The following is a 24,394-nucleotide window of genomic DNA, read 5'->3' as shown; positions in this document are numbered from 1 at the left end:
AGGAAATTTGGCATGTCAGCTACGACTCTCACCAACTTTTACAGCTGCACCATAGAAAGCATTCTTTCTGGTTGTATCACAGCTTGGTATGGCTCCTGCTCTGCCCAAGACCGCAAGAAACTACAAAAGGTCATGAATGTAGCCCAATCCATGACGCAAACCAGCCTCCCATCCACTGACACTTCCTGCTGCCTCGGCAAAGCAGCCAGCGTAATTAAGGACACTGGGCAACGCAGACATTCTTTCTTCCGCCTTCTTCCATCGGGAAAAAGATGCAAAAGTCTGAGGTCACGTACCAACCGATTCAAGGACAGCTTCTTCCCTGCTGCTGTCAGACTTTTGAATGGACTTACCTTGCATTAAGTTGATCTTTCTCTGAACCCGAGCTATGACTGTAACACTACATTCTGCACTCTCTCGTTTCCTTCTCTATCAACGGTATGCTTTGTCTGTATAGCGCGCAAGAAACAATACTTTTCACTGTATACTAATACATGTGACAATAATAAATCGGATCAAAATCAAAGTTACTGTGAAAATCCCCTCGTCGTCACACTCCGGTGCCTGTTCGGATACACTGAGGGAGAATTAAGCATGGCCAGTGCACCTAATCTTTTGGACTATGGGAGGAAAGCGGAGCACCCGGAGGAAACCCACGCAGACACGGGGAGAATGTGCAGACTCTGCACAGACAATGACCGAAGCTGGATATCGAACCTGGGTCCCTGGCGCTGTGAGGCAGCAGTGCTAACCACTGTGCAACCCTAGCACTGAGCCATAACACTGATCAACAGTCCAGTAACATTATCAGCATGTTCCTGTCCCTGGCATAATCATATGGAATATTCAGCTGATATGAGCTTGAGCAGATAAGATATTCAGAAACTAATAAATAAGCGGCCGTTTTTAGCTCCAGTCTGAGAGATAAGCGCCTGTCTGAGGGAGGCCCGAGATGGAGGGAGTGAGAGTCACAGAGCGAGTACAATCTATGGTAAAAGTTGAAACAGGCAAAGTAGAAACCTGAATGGCTACATTGATCATAACAAATAGGAGGACGATGATGCCATTTGGCCCATTGAGCCTGCTCTGCTATTCGATAAGGTCATGGCTAATGCTATTGTGATCTTACCTTCATTTTCCTGCCTGCTCCTCCTTCTCCCCCCTCCATAACCCTCAACTCCCTTGTCAATGAAACATCTGTCTAACTTAGCCTTTAACATATAGAATCATAGAATCCCTACAGTGCAGTAGGAGGCCATTCGGCCCATCGTTTCTGCACTGACTATCTGACAGATCATTTTACCCAGGCCCAATCCCTGTAACCCCACATATTTACGCCACTGATTCCCCTAACCCACACATCTTGGGACACTAAGGGGCAATTTAGCATGACCAATCCACCTAACCTACACACCTTGGGACACTGGGGGGCAATTTAGCATGACCAATCCCCCTAACCTACAGATCTTGGGATATTTAGGGGTAATTTACTGTGGCCAATCCACCCAACCTATTGATCTTAGGATGCTAAAGGGGCAATTCAGCATGGACACTCCACCTAACCCGCACATCTTTGGACTGTGGGAGGAAACCGGAGCACCCGGAGGAAACCCACGCAGACACGGGGAGAATGTGCAATCTCCACACAGACAGTGACCCAAGGCTGGAATTGAACCCGGGTCCCTGGCACTGAGAGGCAGCAGTGCTAACCACTGTGCCACTGTTCCACCCGATGCCAATTGTGGATAAATCCAATCAGGAATTCAGAAGGATCATCAACCGGATTTGCTTACCACCCACCAGTGAAAAGTTTTCATTTGCTCTTTCACGGGATGTGGGCATCGCTGGCTGGGCCAGGATTTATTACCCATCCTTAATTGACCCTTGAACTGACTTCCTTCCCGAAAGGACATTAAGTTTAAGTTTATTTATTAGTATCACAAGTCGGCTTACATTAACACTGCAATGAACACAGTCGATCCCCGCCGACTATGGCAAGGTCTGCAAGACATAACAGGCTACAAGATGAAGGCATGTAAAATCGCCGGCTCCAACACACCCCTCCCTGATGAGCTCAGTGCATTCTATGCCCGTTTTGAGCAAGAGGTCAGCGAGAGCATGCCCTCCACCCTGGAAGCCTCGGATGAACCTGTATCTGGGGTCACCATTGCAGATGTCAGAGCAGCTTTCTTGAAGGTCAACCCACGGAAGCATCTGGCCCAGATGGGTTACCCGGATGAGCACTCAGATCCTGCGTGGATCAGCTGGCGGGGGTATTCGCAGACATCTTCAACCTCTCTTTACAACAATCTGAGGTCCCTATCTGCTTCAAGAAGACAACCACCATCCCGGTACCTAAGAACAACCAAGCAACGTGCCTTAATAATTATCAGATGGTGGCTCTGACATCCATCATTATGAAGTGCTTCAAAAAGTTAGTCATGGCACAAATCAATTCCAGCCTCCCAGACTACCTGGATCCACTACAGTTTGCCTATCGCCGCAACAGGTCCACAGCAGAGGCCATCTCCCTGCACTCAACCCTGGAACACCGAGATAACAAGGACACCGATGTCAGACTCCTATTTATTGACTACACCTCAGCCTTCAACACCCTTATTCCCACAAAAGTCAAATCCAAACTCCATGGCCTGGGCCTCGGCTCCTCCCTCTGCGACTGGTTCCTGAACTTCCTAACTCACAGACCGCAATCAGTAAGGATCGGCAACAACACCTCCTCCACGATCATCCTCAACACCGGTGCCCCACAAGGCTGTGTTCTCAGCCCCCTACTATACTCCTTATACACCTATGACTGTGCAGCCAAATTCCCCTCCAATTCGATTTTCACGTTTGCTGAAGACACCACCGTAGTGGGTCGGAGCTCAAACAATGATGAGACAGAGTACAGGAATGAGATAGAGAATCTGGTGAACTGGTGCAGCAACAATAATCTCTCCCTCAATGTCAACAAAATGAAGGAGATTGTCATCGACTTCAGGAAACGTAGTGGAGAACATGCCCCTGTCTACATCAACGGGGACAAAGTAGAAATGGTCGAGAGCTTCAAGTTTTTAGGTATCCAGATCACCAACAACCTGTCCTGGTCCCCCAATGCTGACACTATAGTTAAGAAAGCCCACCAACGCCTCTACTTTCTCAGAAGACAAAGGACATTTGGAATTTCAGCTATGACTTTCCCCAACTTTTACGGATGCACCATAGAAAGCATTCTTTCTGGTTGTATCACAGCTTGGTATGGCTCCTGCTCTGCCCAAGACTGCAATAACTACAAAGGGTCGTGAATGAAACCCAGTCCATCACGCAAACCAGCCTCCCATCCATTGACTCTGTCTACCCTTCCTGCTGCCTCGGAAAAGCAGCCAGCATAATTAAGGACCACACGCACCCCGGACATTCTCTCTTCCACCTTCTTCCGACAGGAAACAGATATAAAAGTCTGAGGTCACTTACCAACCGACTCAAGAACAGCTTCTTCCCTACTGCTCTCAGACTTTTGAATGGACCTACCTTGCATTAAGTTGATCTTTCTCTACACCCTAGCTGTGACTGTAACACTACGTTCTGCACTCTCTCCTTTCCTTCTCTATGAACGGTATGTTTTGTCTGTATAGCGCACGAGAAACAATACTTTTCACTGTATCCTAAAACATGTGACAATAATAAATCAAATCAAAATCAAAGTTACTACGAAAATCCCCTAGTCGCAACACTCTGGTGCCTGTTCGGGTACACTGAGGGAGAATTAAGCATGGCCAATGCACCTGAGCAGCACATCTTTCAGACTGTGAGTGGAAACCCACGCAGACACGGGGAGAACGTGCAGGCTCCGCAAAGACAGTGACCCAAGGCAGGAATCGAACCTGGGTCCCTGGCACTGTGAGGCTGCAGTGCTAACCACTATGCCACTGTGCCACCATAGCACTGAGCCATAACACTGATCAACAGTCCAGTAGCATCATCAGCATGTTCCTGTCTTTGGCATAATCATATGGAATATTCAGCTAACATGAGCTTTAGCTGATAAGATATTCAGAAACTAATAAACAAGTGGCCGTTTTTAGCTCCAGTCTGAGAGATAAGCGCCTGTCTGAGAGAGGCCCAAGGTGGAGGGAGTGAGAGTCACAGAGCGAGTACAATCTATGGTAAAAGTTGGAACAGGCAAAGTAGAAACCTGAATAGCTACATTGATCATAACAAATAGGAGGACGATGATGCCATTTGGCCCATTCAGCCTGCTCTGCTATTCGATAAGGTCATGGCGAATGCTATTGTGATCTTACCTTCATTTTCCTGCCTGCTCCTCCTTCTCCCCCCTCCATAACCCTCAACTCCCTTGTCAATGAAACATCTGTCTAACTTAGCCTTTAACATATAGAATCATAGAATCCCTACAGTGCAGTAGGAGGCCATTCGGTCCATCGTTTCTGGACTGACTATCTGACAGATCATTTCACCCAGGCCCAATCCCTGTAACCCCACATATTTGCGCTACTGATCCCCCTAACCCACACATCTTGGGACACTAAGGGGCAATTTAGCATGACCAATCCCCCTAACCTACACACCTTGGGACACTAGGGGGCAATTTAGCATGGTCAATCCCCCTAACCTACACACCTTGGGACACTCGGGGGCAATTTAGCATGGTCAATCCCCCTAACCTACACACCTTGGGACACTCGGGGGCAATTTAGAATGGCCAATCCCCCTAACCTACACACCTTGGGACACTAGGGGCAATTTAGCATGGCCAATCCCCCTAACCTACACACCTTGGGACACTAGGGGGCAATTTAGCATGGTCAATCCCCCTAACCTACACACCTTGGGACACTCGGGGGCAATTTAGAATGGCCAATCCCCCTAACCTACACATCTTGGGACACTTAGGGGTAATTTACTGTGGCCAATCCACCTAACCTATCGATCTTGGGACACAAAGGGGCAATTTAACATGGCCATTCCACCTAACCTACACATTTTTGGAGTGTGGGAGGAAACCCACGCAGACACGGGGACAATGTGCAAACTCCACACACAGTGACCCGAGGTTGGAATCTAACACGGATCCCTGGCACTGAGAGACAACAGTGTTAACCACTGTGCCGCTCTTCTTGTGGTGACCCAGCCCCCACAACTCTCTGGGGGAGGATTCCATACACTTACAACCCTCTGAGAGAAGAAATTCCTCTTCATCTCCGTCTTAAATGGGAGACCCCTTGTTTGTAAACCCTGTCCCTTAGTTCCAAATCCCACCAGGAGAAGAAACATCCTCTCAGCATCTGCCCTGTCAACTCCCATCAGAATCTGTGAAAAGTATTGTTTCCTGCTCACTATACAGACAAGGCATACCGTTCATAGAGAAGGAGAGAGTGCAGAATGCAGTGTTACAGTCATAGCTAGGGTGTGGAGAAAGATCAACTTAATGCAAGGTAAGTCCATTCAAAAGTCTGACAGCAGCAGGGAAGAAGCTGTTCTTGAGTCGGTTGGTACGTGACCTCAGACTTTTGTATCTTTTTCCTGATGGATGAAGATAGAAGCGAGTATGTCTGGAGTACATGGGGTCCTTAATTATGCTGGCTGCTTTGCTGAGGCAGCAGGAAGTGTAGACAGAGTCAATGGATGGGAGGATGGTTTGTGTGATGGATTGGGCTACATTCAAGACCTTTTGCAATTTCTTGCGGCCTTGGGCAGAGCAGGAGCCATACCAAGCTGTGATACTATGGTGCATCTGTAAAGGTTGGTGAGAGTCGTAGTGGACATGCAAAATTTCCTTCATCTTCTGAGAAAGTAGAGGCATTGGTGGGCTTTCTTAACTATAGTGTTTGTTTTTATAGTCTTGGTTTCAGATAAAGCTCGGCACAACATCGTGGGCCGAAGGGCCTGTTCTGTGCTGTACTGTTCTATGTTTTATGTTCTAGTGTTGGCATGGGGGGACCAGGACAGGTTGGTGGTGATCTGGACACCAAGAAACTTGAAGCTCTCGACCTTTTCTACTTCATCCCCATTGATGCAGACAGGGGCATGTTCTCCATGATGTTCCCTGACGTTGATGACTATTTCCTTCATTTTGTTGACATTGAGGGAGAGATTATTGTCGTTGCACCAGCTCACCGGATTCTCTATCTCATTCCGCCTGGTCATTGTTTGAGATCCGACCCACCGCGGTTGCCTCATCAGCAAATCGAGTTGGAGGGGAATTTGGCCGCACAGTCATAGGTGTATAAGGAGTATAGTAGGGGGCTGAGAACACAGCCTTGTGGGGCACCGGTGTTGAGGATGATGACGGAGTAGGTGTTGTTGCCTATCCTTACTGATTGCATGTTTCAGTAAGATCAGCTCTCATTCTTCTCAACTCCAGTGGGTGCGGGCCCCACCTGTTCAACCTCTCCTCGTATGGCAAACCCGTTATCGCAGACAACCAGTTAAGGCAAAGGGTACAAATGGGATGTGTCGGGACAGATACTTGAGGATTTGTTCATGGTTTGGACAGCTCACTACATGAAACTCAGGACTCAAACGCATTTAACCGCATGTTGAATTATTCGCCGATACTAGTTATTCTTGCATAGAACCATAGAAAATTACAGCTCAGAAACAGGCCTTTTGGCCCTTCTTGTCTGTGCCGAACCATTTTATGCCTAGTTCCACTGACCTGCACTTGGACCATATCCCTCCACACCCCTCTCATCCATGAACCCGTCCAAGTTTTTCTTAAATGTTAAAAGTGACCCCGCATTTACCACTTTATCCGGCAGCTCATTCCACACTCCCACCACTCTCTGCGTGAAGAAGCCCCCCCTAATATTTCCTTTAAACTTTTCTCCTTTCACCCTTAACCCATGCCCTCTGATTTTTTTCTCCCCTAGCCTCAGCGGAAAAAGCCTGCTTGCATTCACTCTATCTATACCCATCAAAATCTTATACACCTCTATCAAATCTCCCCTCAATCTTCTACGCTCCAGGGAATAAAGTCCCAACCTATTCAATCTCTCTCTGTAACTCAGCTTCTCAAGTCCCGGCAACATCCTTGTGAACCTTCTCTGCACTCTTTCAATCTTATTTACATCCTTCCTGTAACTAGGTGACCAAAACTGTACACAATACTCCAAACTCGGCCTCACCAATGCCTTATATAACCTTACCATAACACTCCAACTTTTATACTCGATACTCCGATTTATAAAGGCCAATGTACCAAAGGCACTCTTTACGACCCTATCCACCTGTGACGTCACTTTTAGGGAATTCTGTACCTGTATTCCCAGATCCCTCTGTTCAACTGCACTCTTCAGAGTCCTACCATTTACCCTGTACGTTCTACTTTGGTTTGTCCTTCCAAAGTGCATGATTACGAAATCTGAACAGTAAATGCTGTGAGCTGTTATTTAACGAGTAGGGGTGGCACGGTGGCACAGTGGATAGCATTGCTGCCTCACAGTGCCAGGGAACCAGGTTCAATTCCCGGCTTGGGTCACTGTCTATGTGGAGTCTGCACGTTCTCCCCGTGTCTGCATGGGTTTCCTCCGGGTGCTCCGGTTTCCTCCCATACTCCAAAGATGTGCGGGTGAGGTGGATTGGCCATGCTAAATTGTCCCTTAGTGTCAGGGACATACATGGAGTTATGGGGATGGGGCCTGGGTGGGATTGTGGTCAGTGCAGACTCACTGGGTCAAATGGCCTCCTTCTGCACTGTAGGATTCTTTGATTCTATGAGTAAATTCTTAGACCATTCCCCCTCCAGATACAGTCTACATGACATAAACTCTACAGCTTTAATCTCCTTTCTAAAACGAGACGTTCAAAACTGCGCAAAGCACTCTCACTGTGATTCAACCAATGCTTTCTGTAAATTTATCATTACCTCTTTGTTCTTTCACTCAACACCACCCAAGAATAAAGAACAAAGAAGAGTACAGCACAGGAACAGGCCCTTCGGCCCTCCAAGCCTGTGCCAATCATGATGCCCCAACTAACTGAAAAAAAAATCTTCTGCCCTTACTCGGTCCGTATCCCTCTATTCCCTCCCTATTCATGCACCCATCCAGATGCCTCTTAAATGTTGCTAATGTGCCTGTTTCCGCCATCTCCTCTGGCAGCGCGTTCCAGGCACCCACCACTCTCTGCGTGAAAAACTTCCCCCGCACACCTCCCTTAAACTTTCCCCCTCTCACCTTGAACCTGTGCCCCCTTGTAATTGACACTTCCACTCTGGGAAAAAGCCTCTGACCATCCACCCTGTCTGTGCCTCTCATCATTCTGTAGACCTCTATCAGGTCTCCCCTCAGCCTCCGTCTTTCCAGTAAAAACAATCCTAGTTTATTCAACCTCTCCTCACAGCCAACACCCTCGAGACCCGGCAACATCCTGGTGAACCTTCTTTGCACTCTCTCCAAAGCTTCCACGTCCCTCTGGTAGTGTGGTGACCAGAACTGCACGCAATACTCCAAATGTGGCTTAACCAAGGTTTTATATAGCTGCAACATAATTTCCCAACTCTTGTACTCAGTGCCCCGGCTGATGAAGGTAAGCATGTCATATGCCTCCTTAATCACCTTGGCCACCTGTGTTGCCACTTTTAGGGAACTGTGGACCTGCACGCCCAGATCCCTCTGTATGTTGATGTTCCTAAAGGTTCTTTCATTTACAGTATAATTCACACCTAAATTTGATCCTCTAAAATGCGTCACCTTACATTTGTCCGGAGTTAATTCCATCTGCTCAACACCATCCAGGACAAAGCAGCACAGTTCACCCTCACCACCCACTAGAGAATCACATGTCGGCCATTTTGCGGGATTTGTGCATTCTCGATGCTTGTGTGTCTCCCACCCCCAGAGAGCAGGCGCGGTCGAGACCACGCTGGAAACCGGCGGGAAGACCAGGTAAGTGATTCTAATCTATTTTTAATGTTATTTAAATGTCATTATCAGGCCCGGGACTGAATTGTCCACGCCTGATAGTATCTCCCACCCCACCTGGGGTATTTCTCTCCGGTGGGGTTTAGAGTGGCTCCCCATGTTTGAGGAACTAGCGGGAGACCCCGCTGGAGTGAAGGGGGACAGCCGGGGCCTCCCCAGGTGTCGGACGGTGGGCGGGGTGTACCCCCTGTGCATGGGCACCCTGGCAGTGCCAGCCTGTGCCCACTGGTACTGCCCAAGGGGCAAAGTGCCCATGCCCAGGGGGCACCTTGACACTGCCCACCGGGCATCAGGCAGTGCCAAGGGGACGGGGCCTATTGCGGGTGGGGCCTAGGGGGCAATTGATGGGGGTTGGGGTCCTGCTGCCACTCTGCATTAGGATTGGTCGGGGCTGGGTGGGGGCCAGCGATTGGGGCAGGGAGAGGGAGGGGGGGGTCTGCTGGGAGTGTCTGCCTCCCGGGAGGGGATCTGCCGGGGTGGGGGGGGGGGGGGATCGTCACCGCTGAGTGGGGAGTGTTGATGGAGATGGGGGCACTCCAGGATGGGGGGGCTGTCGGGGCTGGCCCGGGAATGCTTGTGTGGGCCCCGATCGTGCCATGATCGGGTTGTGGTGGGCGGTGGGGGTGGTGGTTTGTCTCGAAGGGCAGCACTGCGGGGGTCCCGGGCTGGCCAGCAAAGTGCAGTCTGACAGTTCGGAACCACTGCACACGCGCAGAGTTCTGGAACTGTCAGACTCCAGCGAGAATAGGCCCCGCCCCCTGAAATCCAGCGAGAATAGGCCCCGCCCCTGAACTCCAGGGAGAATAGGCCCCGCCCCCGAACTCCAGTGAGAATAGGCCCCGCCCCCTGAACTCCAGCAAGAATAGGCCCCGCCCCCTGAACTCCAGCAAGAATAGGCCCCGCCCCCTGAACTCCAGCGAGAATAGGCCCCGCCCCCCCGAGCTTTTAATTATATTCACGATTGTGGCCTCTGCATTGTGCAGAATGTGGAGATTCGGGTCCGAACTCCCACTGGAAAAACAATTGTGAATTACACCATTTTTTCCTGTCAATTCAGCACTTAAAATTTTTTTGGGAGAATCGCTCCCCAATGAGTGTGTCAGGCTGTAAATCCTTCCAACCATCCAATAGCTGGCGGTAAGAGAGGGACAGATTCCTGGTCAGCCATGCTTGATGTGGAGTGCTGCCCCTCAAGCTATAAGCCCCTGGCGACAGACCAGCGACCTGTTCCGGGAATTACTCGCTATGGAAACGGGTGAAAGTCTGCCTTAGTGCACCACTCGGTGTGGGAAGAGAACAGAAGAATAATGGAAAGCTCCTAAACCCATTGGCTAGGGTTTCCTGCGTCTCCCCCATTCCCCTCCCCCAGACCCACTATCCCACATCTCACCCCCCCTAACCACAACCTCACCATCAACTCCTACCTACAACACATTCACACCCCCGCCATCCTCCCCCAGCCCCTCCCCCACCCTGCCCCCTAACCCCAACTCCCACTCAACCCACTCACGCCCCCGCAATCCTCCCCCAGCGCCTCCCCCATCCTGCCCCCTAACCCCAACTCCCACTCAACCCACTCACGCCCCCGCAATCCTCCCCCAGCGCCTCCCCCACCCTGCCCCCTGACCCCAACTCCCACTCAACCCACTCCCGCCCCGCAATCCTCCCTCAGCCCCTCCCCCATCCTTCCCTTGCCCCCTCTCCCAACTCCCACCCTCAACCCACCCCCCAGCCCCTCCCTCTAGCCTCCTTCCCCACCCCCACACTCGCCTTGTTTTCCCACAGCAGATGCGACAGGCCATTGGCCAGCAGTGGGATCATCCTGTCCCACCAAGGTCTCAGAGCTTTTGCGTGACTCGCCTTCCCCGCCATGGGGGCACCCGCCATGGAGCGCTCGACCGGCAGGACTGGAAGATCCGGTGGGATCTTCCAGTTGAGGACTCTGGGTCTGTGCTCGCTTCAGTTTAGAAGGATGAGGGGGGATCTTATTGAAACTCACAGGATACTGCGAGGCCTGGATAGAGTGGACATGGAGAGGATGTTTCCACTGGTGGGAAAAAGTAGAACCAGAGGGCACAACCTCAGGCTAAAGGGACAATCCTTTAATCTCCACATCATGACTACCATCGACATCGCAAACTGCCGGCTCCAAGTGGAGAGGATCTCCAAGAAGATCGCGCATATTGACACAGACATCAAGTTTCTACAAATAGTATTCTGTAACTTGATTTCTGTGTCTGTGCACTGTTGGAGAACAGAGACCACTCCATCTGACGAAGGAGCAGCAAGCTCCGAAAGCTTATGGTATTTGCTACCAAATAAACCTGTTGGACTTTAACCTGGTGTTGTGAGGCTTCTTAATGATCCTTTAAAACAGAGATGAGGAGGAATTTCTTCAGCCAGAGGGTGGTGAATCTGTGGAACTCTGCCGCAGAAGGCTGTGGAGGTCAGGTCATAGAGTGTCTTTAAGACAGAGATAGATAGGTTCTTGATTAATAAGGGGGTCAGGGGTTATGGGGAAAAGGCAGGAGAATGGGGATGAGAAAAACATCAGCCATGATTGAATGGAGGCGCAGACTCGATGGGCCGAGTGGCCTAATTCTGCTCCTATGTCTTATGGTCTTATGGAATGGGATGGGCCAGAAAATCCTGCCCTTACATTTACCCTCCGAGGGGGTCTTGTTTTCTCAGTTACATTTCACAACAGTGTTGAATGGAAACATTAGAAACTGAGAGAATAACACTGTCAACGGAAAAGGAATTAGGCAAGGATCACAAGCGAATGAGGAATTTGAAAAAAAACTCAGAAAATCAAACAGAATTACCAATTAAAAATATCCGAAAATGAAATGAGAATTTCAAGGAAGATATAAAATGGCAGCTAATATTCGAAAGGAATCTCCATTCGAGTGTGTATGGGAATCAGCTCCATATCATAGAATCCCCACAGTGCAGAACGAGGCCATTCGGCCCATCGAGTCTGCACCGACAACAATCCCACCCGGGCCCTATTCCCGTAACCCCACATATTTACTCGCTAATCCCTCTAACCTACACATCCCGGGACACTAAGAGCAATTTAGCATGGCCAATCCACCTAACCCGTACATCTTTGGACTGTGGGAGGAAACCGGAGCAATCGGAGGAAACCCATGCCGACACAGGGAGAAATACAGGAGTACGGGGTACACTTTTATTCATTCGTGGGGCATGGGCATCGCTGGCTGGCCAACATTTATTGCCCATCCCAAGTTGCCTGAGGGCAGTTGAGTGTCAACCATATTGCTGTGGCTTTGGAGTCACATTTAGGCCAGACCAGGTAAGGTCTGACCAGGTAGATTTCCTTCCCTAAAGGACATTAAGTTTAAGTTTATTTATTAATTAGTCACAAGTAGGCTTATATTAACACTGCAATTAAGTTACTGTGAAAATCCCCTAGTCGCCACACTCCGGCGCCTGTTCGGGTACACTGAGGGAGAATGTAGCATGGCCAATGCACCCTAACCAGCACGTCTTTAGACTGTGGGAGGAAACCGGAGCACGCGGAGGAAACCCACGCAGACACGGGGAGAATGTGCAGACTCCACACACACAGTGACCCAAGCCGGGAATTGAACCTGAGTCCCTGGCACTGAGAGGCAGCAGTGCTAATCATTGTGCCACCGTGTTGCCCCATCAGTGAACCAGATGGGTTGTTCCGACAATCGACAATGGTTTCGTGGTCATCGGTAGATTCTTAATTCCAGATATATTTTATTGAATTCAAATTCCACCATCTGCCGTGGCGGGATTCGAACCCCGGGTCCCCAGAACATTAGCTGAGTTTCTGGATTAATAATCCAGCGATAATACCACTAGGCCATCGCCTCCCCTTTGAAGGTGCGTGAACCTGTTGAGGAATGAGTTGCGATCTCCCAGTCCTGTACTGGAGCTTGGAATTCTCCACTGATATGTGCTGTTCCGCACAAGTGATGGTGAAGTCAGTTTTCAGCAATTTACTCCCCTGGGAGGTGGAAAATTGTGTGTACCGTATGCAAATCCCGCGATGTGTCCCCATGCCCAGGGACCTTGTATTCATAAAACCTCCCTGTTTGATTTCTCTTCTCTACGCTTGGACTTTTCTGAGATTTTCACCTTGTTACAGTTGTATAAAACATTGGTTAGGCCACATTTGGAATACTGCGTCCAATTCTGGTCACCACACTACCAGAAGGACGTGGAGGCTTTGGAGGGAGTACAGAAAAGGTTTACCAGGATGTTGCCTGGTATGGAGGGTATTCGCTATGAGGAGAGATTGGGTAAACTGGGATTGTTCTCCCTGGAAAGACAGAGGCTGAGGTGCGACCTGATAGTGATGTGGGACGGCACGGTGGCACAGTGGTTAGCACTGCTGCCTCACAGTGCCAGGCACCTGGGTTCGATTCCCGGCTTAGCTCACTGTCTATGTGGAGTTTGCACATTCTCCCTGTGTCTGCATGGGTTTCCTCCGGGTGCTCCAGTTTCTTCCCACAGCCCGAAAGACGTGCTGGTTAGGTGCATTGGCCATGCTAACTTGCCCCTTAGTATACCCAAATAGGCGCCAATGTGTGGCGACTAGGGGATTTTCGCAGTAACTTCATTGCAGTGTTAATGTAAGCCTACTTGTGACTAATAAATAAACTTTTAGAAGTTTATAACATTAAGAAGGGTATGGATGGGGTGAATAGTTGGAAGCTTTTTCCCAGGGCAGAAATGACAATGACAAGGGGGCACAAGTTCAAGGTAAGGGGGGGAAAGGTTCAGTGGAGATGTGCGGGGGAAGTTTTTTACACAGAGGGTGGTGGGGGCCTGGAATGCACGGCCAAGTGAGGTGGTTGAGGCAGACACGTTAGCGACATTTTAGACTTATCTTGATAGACACATGAACAGACGGGGTATGGAGGGAGGCAGGAGGTTTGGGTGGGATGTGAGGAAAACCCTTTTTACCGAGAGGGTGGTGACGGTCTGGAATGCGCTGCCTGGGAGGGTGGTAGAGGTGGGATGCCTCACATCCTTTAAAAAGTACCTGGATGAGCACTTGGCACGTCATAGCATTCAGGGCTATGGGCCAAGTGCTGGCTGATGGGGTTAGGTGGGAGTTCAGGTGTTTCTATTGTGTCGGGGCAGACTCGATGGACAGAAGGGTCTCTCTTGCGCTGTACGATTCTATGATTCTAAGATTCCAGAGATGGTGGGTAGGCGTTCAAGTGGGCATGGGTGCCTTGCAGGCGATGGGCTTGGGGGAAGGTCGTTGACTCAAGGAGCAGATTTCCTCTGGAGGCTGCTGGGTCATTCCCTCTGAGTTGCTGACATCCGCACAGTCTGGTGAAGACAGGTGGGCTGGAGAGAGTGCAGTGTGCTGGGCTGGTATTTAAATATGGCGCCTTGACCTTTGAACCCGTTAGCTGAGGGAGAGCCTGGGGGAGGTCCCCCAGACTCTCCCTCTGTTGACGGGTTCAAAGGTCATAATTAATCGGGTTCAATGCGCTCAATTTGGCGTGGGATCCTGCCATGCTGGTCAGTGGGACAGGCACTGGGGGAACTGCCCACCTCTGCACACAAAAGGGGCGATTCTCTCATCCCGCTGCACCAATTTTTTAGTGCAGGGGGCTGGGTGAATGTCGTGTGGGCCGATTCGCGGGATTTGCGCATGCGTTTCTGCCGCACGTGCATCTCCCAGCACTGGGTGTCCGGCGCTGTTGGAACCACGCTGGAAACCGGCAGGAACACCAGATAAGTGATTTAAATCTTATTTTAATGTTATTTTAATGTGATTATCGGGCCTGGGATTGAATTCTCCAGGCCCCATAGCATCTCCCACCCCGCCAGTACAATTGCACTCGGCGGGGTTTAGAGTAGTTCCCCACTTTTGGTGAACTAGCGGGAGACCCTGCTGGAGTGAAGAGGGGGAGCAATCGGGGCCCCCCAAGGGGTTGGGCGGCAGGGAGTGGTGCCCCCCGGGCATGGGCAGTGCCAGCCTGTGCTCCTTGCCACTGCCCAATGGGCAAAGTGCCCATGCCCGGCGGCACCTTGGCACTGCCCACCAGGCATGGGGCGGGGCCTAGGGGCAATCTGCAGAGGTGGGGGGGGGGGGGGGGGGGGTTCCCCGCCACTCTGCATGGGGGTTGGCGGGGCTGGAGGGAGGCCAGCGATTGGGGCGCGCGGGGTGGGGGTGGGGAATCTTTGCGAGGGAGGGGTCTGCTCGGGGGGTGCGGTGGGAGGTCGGGCTGCTCCAAGATGGGTGGGGGAGGCCGGGGCTGGCCTGAGAATGGTTGTGGGGGCCGTGATCGGACCGTGGGGGGTGAAGGAGGGGCAGCACTGCAGGGGTCCCGGGCTGGCCAGAGATGGAGCTAGCCAGAAAACCGCACGCTGACAGTTCGGGACCACTGCACATGCGCAGAGTTCTGGAACTGTCAGACTCTGGCGAGAATTAAAAGCCCCCCCGAGCTTTTAATAATATTCACGATTGTGACCTTAATGTAGAGTGTGGGAGATTCAAGTGTGAACTCCCACTGAAAAAACTATCGTGATTTACATCAGTTTTCCGGCGACTTCAGCGCTTCTCGGCCTTTTGGCTAAGATCAAGTGTAGTATGGATCGCCTGCACTTGGTTGAGGTCATTAGGTTACACTGAGGCTTCATGTGTTTCATATGAAGCAATTTTTAAAAGCGGCATCTCGGCCTTTTGGCTAAGATGCAAATGAGCTCAAGTCTTGGAGGAGGATCCTCCCCCTTCTCCAATCAGCTTGACTCATGTAGATCAGGCCCAGGACAGGGTGGTTTGGTCTCCCGTCCTGTCTTGTCAGCCTGGGTCTGAAATGTCTCAACTTGTTGAGACTCTGAATTGGATTTGATTTGATTGAATTGGAAAAGTATTTTTAAAAAATTTTAAAAAACTTAGAATTTTTTTGAGAGAATCACCCTCCAAATGGGAGAATTCTGCCCTGAGACAGATTGTAGTTCCAGTCCTGGCCACTGCTGCCAGTGGCGCTGCTGGGTTGACAGAGCTGCCAGCCAATTAGGTTGGCAGCTCTCTGAGGTGGGAGGACAGTCCGAGTGAGGGGTGGCACTCTGCGGAGTGCAAACCGCTTCTGTGGCTGCGGTGATCTGAGGGGGTCTTCTGGTGACGGGATACACCGTCCGAGAAATCCTGCTCGCAGCGCCGGGGACACACCAATCTTCCAACTTCCAGAACATCAGCTCTTCCATGTTGTCCATTTCAATGATTTTTGTTCTGTACAGATCTGATGTTCCTTTACCATCCCTCCTGGTTAATCTGGGAATCCCCCAGTTTAACTGCACTGCCTCACCTTACCCCTCGCCTCCTGACCCCTCGCCTCCTGACCCCTCGCCTCCTGACCCCTCGCCTTCTGACCCCTCACCTCCTGACCCCTCACCTCCTGACCCCTCACCTCTTGTCCCCTCACATCCTGACCCCTCACCTCCTGACCCCTCACCTCCTGACCCCTCACCTACCTGACCCTCTTATCTATGGGCCAGTATTTACTTATCCAGCTCCAGCAAACATGGTGGCTTGTCCATTAGACCCTGTGAATGCAGCCGGGTCAGACAATGGGGCAAGGAAAGGTCCACCTCACTGAGGTGGCAAATAAACATCCCAGCTGTTTCCATTGAGGCCCCCTCTCCAACTTCACCCCCGCACCCACCCCATCTGGCCCACCTCCTCCTGAGGGCATTGCTTCCACATGTGTCAACATTCCATCATGTGTTGGCAGAGGTGGTGGCGTCGACGATAGGCTATTCGACTCTGGGAGGCAGAGTTGCCACACGGTCAAGGACAGTAGACAAAGGACTGGGAGATTCCCAGATCTGCACTGGAGTCGGGAAATCAATGCCCTTGGGAGAGGGCAAAGCCTACTCAGCAAAACTGATGCCAAAGAACACCACATGGAACAAATATCACAACAGCCTGCAAGCAGACCAAAACCATGTGGCAGTAAGCTGTTAGTTAATGACCAGTTAAAGAGCCCTCACATAATCATAGGATCTCTTCAGAGCATACAAGGCCATTCAGCCCATCAAACCTGCACTGATGACAGTCCCACCCAAACCCTATCACCGTCACCCCACGTATTCACTCTAGCTAGTCCCCTGACACTAACAGGCAATTTAGCATGGCCAATCCACCTAAACAGCACATCTTTTGGACTGTGGGAGGAAACCAGAGCACCCGGAGGAAACCCACGCAGACACAGGGAGAATGTGCTAACTCCACATAGACAGTGACCCAAGCCGGGAATCAAACCCGGGTCCCTGGCGCTGTGAGGCAGCAGTGCTAACCACTGTGCCACTTTGTTTTACCAACTAATCTTTGTTATAATGAATACTCCACTATAACACACAAATACTGTTGACTGCAAGATAAAACCAGCTTGATGCAGCTACCAATTAATATAACCTTATCATCAAAATGCCACATGCGCAGGAAAACAATCTAACATTTATACGGATATGAGTTCTTGTTTTGTTGATTACTCAGCAAGAAAAATACAGCAACCAGAGTTTGTCAGTGTGTCTTTCCTTAACCTATTTTGAAAGTTTGACAGGTAACACAGAGCCATAGAGACATAGAGGTTTACAGCGTGAAAACAGGCCCTTCGGCCCAACTTGTCCATGCCGCTCATTATTTACCATTAAGCTCGTCCCAATTGTCCGTATTTGGCCCATGTCCCTCTATAACCGAAGAGAGAAAATGCTGGAAAATCTCAGCAGGTCTGGCAGCATCTGTGAGGAGAGAAAAGAGCTGCCGTTTCCAGTCCGGATGACCCTTTGTCAAAGCCATTCATACCCTTTATTCTCTCTATGGGCTGCCATTAGCAGCCTTTCCCCTTGTTTCTGTGGCGATGACCCATCTTTCATTCCTTCACCCTGCAGTATAAATATCTCCCACTTTCTAAGTCTTTTAGTTTTGACAAAGGGTCATCCGGACTGGAAACGTCAGCTCTTTCTCTCCTTACAGATGCTGCCAGACCTGCTGAGATTTTCCAGCATTTTCTCTTTTGGTTTCAGATTCCAGCATCTGCAGTAATTTGCTTTTATCCCACTATACCCATCGTACCCATGTAACTGTCTAAATGCTTTTTAAAAGACAAAATTGTACCCGCCTCTACTAATACCTCTGGCAGCTTGTTCCAGACACTCACCACCCTCTGTGTGAAAAAATTGCCTCTCTGGACACTTTTGTATCTCTCCCCTCTCACCTTAAACCTGTGCCCTCTAGTTTTAGACTGCCCTACCTTTGGGAAAAGATATTGACTATCTATCTGATCTATGCCCCTCATTATTTTATAGACCGCGATAAGATCACCTTCCAGCCTCCTACGCTCCAGAGAAAAAAGTCCCAGTCTATCCAGCCTCTCCTTATAACTCAAACCATCAAGTCCCGGTAGCATCCGAGTAAATCTTCATAGAAACCCTACAGTGCAGAAGGAGGACATTCGGCCCATCGAGTCTGCACCGACCACAATCCCACTGATGCGTGATTAATTCACTCGGGAGGCTGGATCGTACCCGGGAAATAAAGGCTTTTATTAGCAACAAGAATGGAGCATACTGCTTAACAATACAATCCCAGACTAAAGGGTCACTAGGAAGTGCAGTGACCTTTATACTCCTATAGGAAGGCAGAGCCAACCGGAGTGTACCACAGAACAATACCAACAGGTGGAACACCCCAACCCTAACCCCAACAGTGACAAGAGTAACATATGTACAAGTACCCATAGTGGTAACCATCTATGGTTCAGTACCCATAGTGATAACCATCTATGGTTCAGTACCCATAGTGGTAACCATCTATGGTTCACCACACCCACCCAGGCCCTACCCCATATCCCTACATATTTACCCGCTAATCCCTCTAACCTACGCATCTCAGGACTCTAAGGGGCAATTTTTAGCATGGCCAATCAACCTAACCCGCACATCTTTGGACTTTTCTGCACTCTTTCTGGGACAGACTTTGCTGTAAAAATGATCCTGACATAATGGCAGCAGGGGTATCACAGGAATGGAGTCTCACTGCCAGGCTAATTGACCAACACTGAATCGAGCACGATTAAGCCTTGTCATTCCAAGAATACCAGGTTCATGACAAATGTTGATTACTGGGTGGCACGGTGGTTAGCACTGCTGCCTCACAGCGCCAGGGACCCTGGTTCGATTTATGGCTTGGGGCGCTGTCTGTGCGGAGTTTGCACGTTCTCCCCGTGTCTGCATGGGTTTCCTCCGGGTGCTCCGGTTTCTTCCCACAGTCTGAAAGACGTGCTGGTTAGGTGCATTGGCCGTGCTAAATTCTCCCTCAGTGTACCCGAACAGGTGCTGGAGTGTGGCGACTGAGGGATTTTCACAGTAACTTCATTGCAGTGTTAATGTAAGCCTACTTGCGATACTAATAAATAAACTTTAAACCTTTACTGCCAGCCAACCTCTCTGGCATTGAAAATGTACTATTACAAACACAAATTCTCAATCCTTCAGGTGTTAATTGTTGTTGAAGAATATGAAATGACAAAATAATTCCTTTCCTTTCTTTATAACCTTCCCTTTCGATCTCTTTTTCTCTCTTTGACTCCTATTTTCCTTTCCCTCGCTTTATTTCTCTTTCCCACCTGATTTCGTGCCGAATTTACCAGGATGAGCATCCCTGTGGAGGCCTGAAGTGGGATGGAATGTCGCTCCGCAGGTGGCGAGGCCAGAGGAGGAGCACGTCACTCCCAGCGGGGGCAGATTAAGTGGCTGCTGCTGGAGCCCGCCATGCCTAGCAAAAGGTGGCACCACCACCACCCTCCCACACCCCCCCCCCCCCCCCCCCCCCCCGGGCCCACCAACCCAACTCTCCCCACAAGAGAGAACTGCCGACCCAATCAGAGAGCAGCCTCGGTCGTGCTCAGCTGCTGGCCAATGGGGGGACTGCAGTTGCCATGTCGATGGCCCAGGGGCCTATGGGAGAGTCGTCACCAGAATTGGGGGATGCTGGGGCCAGGCGACACAGGGTGGGGGTTCATGAGGTATGAGCACAAGCACCCCACCCCCTCCCCTCACCCCCTTTCCCGCATGCCCCTCCGTCGGAAGGCCATCAGGTTTCACTGGAGGGTCTCCCCACCCGACAGTGTCCCCACCGCCTGCCCATGTGTCACAGGAACCTCTGCAAAGGGTGTAAGTGCCCTTCACCTGGCCAATCAAGTCACCCAATTCTCTCCAGGCAGGTGGGCAGGATGCCACCATTCCCGCTGATGGCAAAGTGGTCCGAAAGCAGGTGGGCAAACCCCATTACCCTCCCCCCCCCCTCCATCGCCCTCCTGCGCCATTTTGACGCCACAGTGGTTAGCACTGCTGCCTCACAGCGCCAGGGACCCAGGTTCGATTCCCAGCTCGGGTCACTGTCTGTGTGGAGTCTGCACGTTCTCCCCGTGTCTGCGTGGGTTTCCTCCGGGTGCTCCGGTTCCCTCCCACAGTCCAAAGATGTGCGGGTCAGGTGGAATGGCCGTGCAAATTGCCCCTCAGTGTCAGGGGGATTAGCTAGGGTGAATACATGGAGTTATGGGGGTAAAGCCTGGGTGGGACTGTTGTGCTGGTTTGGTGCATTGGCCATGCTAAATTCTCCCTCAGTGTACCCGAACAGGCGCCAGAGTGTGGCAACTAGGGGATTTTCACAGTAACTTCATTGCAGTGTTAATGTAAGCCTTACTTGAGACACTAATAAATAAATAAACCCTTTCTTGCCAGGAATCAGCCTCATGAACATTCTCTGAATTGCTTCCAATGCAAGTATGTCTCTCCTTAAGTGAGGAATAAGATTAGCGACACTGTCCGGTCTCTGTTTGCTTCTCTCTCGCTCCCCTCCCCCTCTCCCTACCTTCGTCCACCTCCGACCTCCTTCCTGCCTGCCAAAATTCGGACAGGGGTCACGACCCTGGATTTGGAAATGAGGCCAGCTTTTCAACAAATGCCTCTCCAGCTCCCTATAGCATGGCCCTGCCAATCACCCGGGAGGTGAGAGGGATCTCCTCAGCCACTGGGTCAAACGTTCCGACCAGAAGACTCGGGATTAACAAATGGGAGACACCGTTAGGTGCGTTGCTATGGCGACACCTGGCCCAATGTTTACAATGGGCCCTGTGTGTAAGTGGGTTGGTCGACTTCAGAAGCATCAGCAACACATCCCAGAGATGGTGGCAGAGTGGGAATGTCACTGGACCAGTAATCCAGGGGCTCTCTGTGGACATGGGTTCAAACCCAACAGCTGCTAGAATCTACATTCAATTGATTAAAAAGAACCTGGAATTGAAAAGTTAGTCGCAGTAATGGTGACCATGAAACGGTCGCATCCTGTAAAGGCCCATCTGGTCCTTTAGGGAAGGAAATCTGCCATCCTTTCTCTGTCTGGCTTGCATGTGACTCCAGACTCATAGGCCGGAATGCTACCATCTTGCCCGCCATGGAATTGGAGCAGGTGAGGTTTGTAGAACAGAAATCTCCATTGGCCTCGGGCAGGATTTTAGGATCTCGCCCGAACAAGGTCGTAAAGTCCCCCCATAGAGGTTTACAGCATGGAAACAGGCCCTTCGGCCCAACTTGTCCATGCCGCCCAATTTGTACCACTATGCTAGTCCCAATTGCCTGCATTTGGCCCATATCCCTCTATACCCATCTTACCCATGTAACTGTCTAAATGCTTTTTGAAAGATAAAATTGTACCCGCCTCTACCACTACCTCTGGCAGCTTGTTCCAGACACTCACCACCCTCTGTATGAAAAAATTGCCCCTCTGGACACTTTTGTATCTCTCCCCTCTCACCTTAAACCTATGCCCTCTAGTTTTAGGCTCCCCTACCTTTGGGAAAAGATATTGACTATCTAGCTGATCTGTGCCCCTCATTATTTTATAGACCTCTGTAAGATCACCCCTCAGCCTCCTACGCTCCAGAGAAAAAAGTCCCAGTCTATCCAGCCTCTCCTTATAACTCAAACCATCAAGTCCCGGTAGCATCCTAGTCAAACCCAAGTGACATCCCTGGGGGTGAGGATGCACGTCCAGCCCCACCGCACTCCCCCTCTCCCCACCCCACATCCCCCTCCGATACTCACAGGTCATGGGAGGGTTAATATTTACATTGGCTAACTCCATTTTGAACTCATCATCCAGTTGACTTAAATGAAGATATTAAATTCATTCCCTCCACCCCCCACATTCCTATCTCAAATCTGAACAAGGGGATATTCTCAGCGTTCCGATGTGATCAGTCGGTTCCCGTGCCTGCATCACTGCCATGATCATTGTAGAACTTTACAGCGCAGAAGGAGGCTATTCTGGCCATCGGGCCTCACTGGCTCTGCACAAGGGTCAGAATCATAGAATCCCTACAGTGCAGAAGGAGGCCATTCGGCCCTTCGAGCCTGCTCCACCACTCATCACAGTCATGGCTGATCATCCAACTCAATAGCCTAATCCTGCTTTCTCCCCATAACCTTTGATCCCATTCACCCTCAAGTGCTATATCCAGCCGCCTCTTGAATACATTCAATGTTTTGGCATCAACTACTTCCTGTGATAATGAATTCCACAGACTCACCACTCTTTGGGTGAAGAAATGTCTCCTCATCTCCGTCCTAAATGGTCTACCCCAAATCCTCAGACTGTGACCCCTGGTTCTGGACTCCCCCCCCCCAATCTGGAAGATCCTCCCTGCATCTACCCTGCCTAGTCTGTTAGAATTTTATAAGTCTCTATGAGATCCACCCCTCATTCGTCTGAAACCCAGTGAAAACAATCCTAACCTAGTCAATCTCTCCTCATACATCAGTCCCGCCATTCTTGGAATCAGCCTGGTAAACCTTCGCTGCACTCCCTCGAGAGCAAGAACATCCTTCCTCAGAAAAGGAGACTAAAACTGCACACAATACTCTAGGTGTGGCCTCACCAAGGCCCTGTATAATTGCAACAACACATCCCTGCTCCTGTACTCGAAACCTCTCACAATGAAGGCCAACATACCACTTTCCTTCTTTACCGCCTGCTGCACCTGCATGCTCACCTTCAGTGACTGGTGCACAAGGACACCCAGATCCCGCTGCACACTCCCCTCTCACAAATGATTCACCAATAAGGTTATGATCCAGGGGGTGGTGGAGATCTGGACCTCAAAGCTCGAAGCAGAACTTGCCATAATTTAGAAATAAAACCTGTCTAAGCGATCGCAGTGCTGTAATCTACAGGTTGATGGAGCCAGAGGTGGAAGGTGGGATTCGACTGGATTTCTCTCTCTGGGCTGGTACAGACACAGTGGGCCGAATGGCCTCTTCCTGCGTTATGAATTTTGTAAGCGTTTGCGGGAGCTGATTCGACAGAAAGTAGAAGGGGAAAGATTTGCCGGGACAGAGAAGGCGAGTGGAGCGAATGGGGTGATTCTTCCAAAGGGGCAACGCAGGCCCGATGGGCTGAATGGCCTCCCTTCTGTGCTGTCGGATCCTATGATTCATGCATCTCTCCTGAATTCCCATGAAGTGCATGGCAGGTGATGTGTACAATGAGAGGCTGGTGACTACATCACAAATAGCCCGGAATCGTCCCAGGTTAACCACACCGGAAATAACAACATCACAGTGGGGAAATTCACCCACATCTAAACAACACCCGTCTGACCAATGACAACCTTTTCCTACTTGTACAACAGAAGGTATTTTCATCCAATGTAAAGCTCCAAGACAAATATCAAAGACTTACAAGTAAATGCTGGATTCATTGCCTCCAATGTCAGGCGATTGGAGCTTTTGCACCAGGATAAATATAATTCCGATGAACAGGATGAAGTTGACCTGTTGGAGTAAACACCAAGAGGACACACATCAGTTTGTAGATCCTTTCCATGGGCGCCAAGACTCAACCCATCACTGGCGCCAATTTCCAACCAAAACCCCCATGATCATTTTCTCCTGTGCGTTGATACCCGCCTGATGCCCTGCACCAATGGCGCGCCCGTGCAGCGCACCCAGCGGCCGAATGGCCCACTCCTCTACTATCTCATAGGACTGAGTCGAGGAGGAACTTCTTCACCCAAAGGGTTGTGAATCTGTGGAATTCCCTGCCCAGTGAAGCAGTTGAGGCTACCTCATTGAAAGTTTTTAAGGCCAGGATAGATAGATTTTTGAACAGTAAAGGAATTAAGGGTTATGGTGAGCGGGCGGGTAAGCGGAGCTGAGTCCATGTAAAGGTCAGCCATGATCTTATTGAATGGCGGAGCAGGCTCGAGGGGCCAGGTGGCCTACTCCTGCTCCTAGTTCTTATGTACACAGGGAGGTGGGCGTCGCTGCCAAGGTCACCAATTGTATCCCACCTCCAACTACCCTCGGGAAGATGGTGCTTCTTGAATACAACAGTATGGGTTGCTAGGCCATTTCAAAGGGCAGCA

The 24,394-nt window shown here is 50.4% G+C and overlaps 1 protein-coding gene across 1 annotated transcript in view; it reads right to left on the bottom strand.

Moving 5' to 3' along the window:
- LOC144504389 (pituitary adenylate cyclase-activating polypeptide type I receptor-like) overlaps nucleotides 1-24,394 on the bottom strand; it is a 213,246-nt gene that overhangs the window by 47,058 nt on the left and 141,794 nt on the right. Inside the window, exons 9-10 of the mRNA XM_078229618.1 lie at nucleotides 23,710-23,801; nucleotides 17,956-17,958 (exon numbers count right to left, since the gene is read on the bottom strand). Coding sequence (XP_078085744.1) covers nucleotides 17,956-17,958; nucleotides 23,710-23,801 — 95 coding nt within the window. The remainder of the gene's footprint in view (nucleotides 1-17,955; nucleotides 17,959-23,709; nucleotides 23,802-24,394) is intronic.

This window comes from Mustelus asterias, chromosome 2, assembly GCF_964213995.1.
Source record: "Mustelus asterias chromosome 2, sMusAst1.hap1.1, whole genome shotgun sequence".
Taxonomy (NCBI): Eukaryota; Metazoa; Chordata; class Chondrichthyes; order Carcharhiniformes; family Triakidae; genus Mustelus; species Mustelus asterias.
The sequence above is the reverse complement of the archived record's forward strand: the minus strand, read 5'-3'. Positions and strand labels throughout refer to the sequence as shown.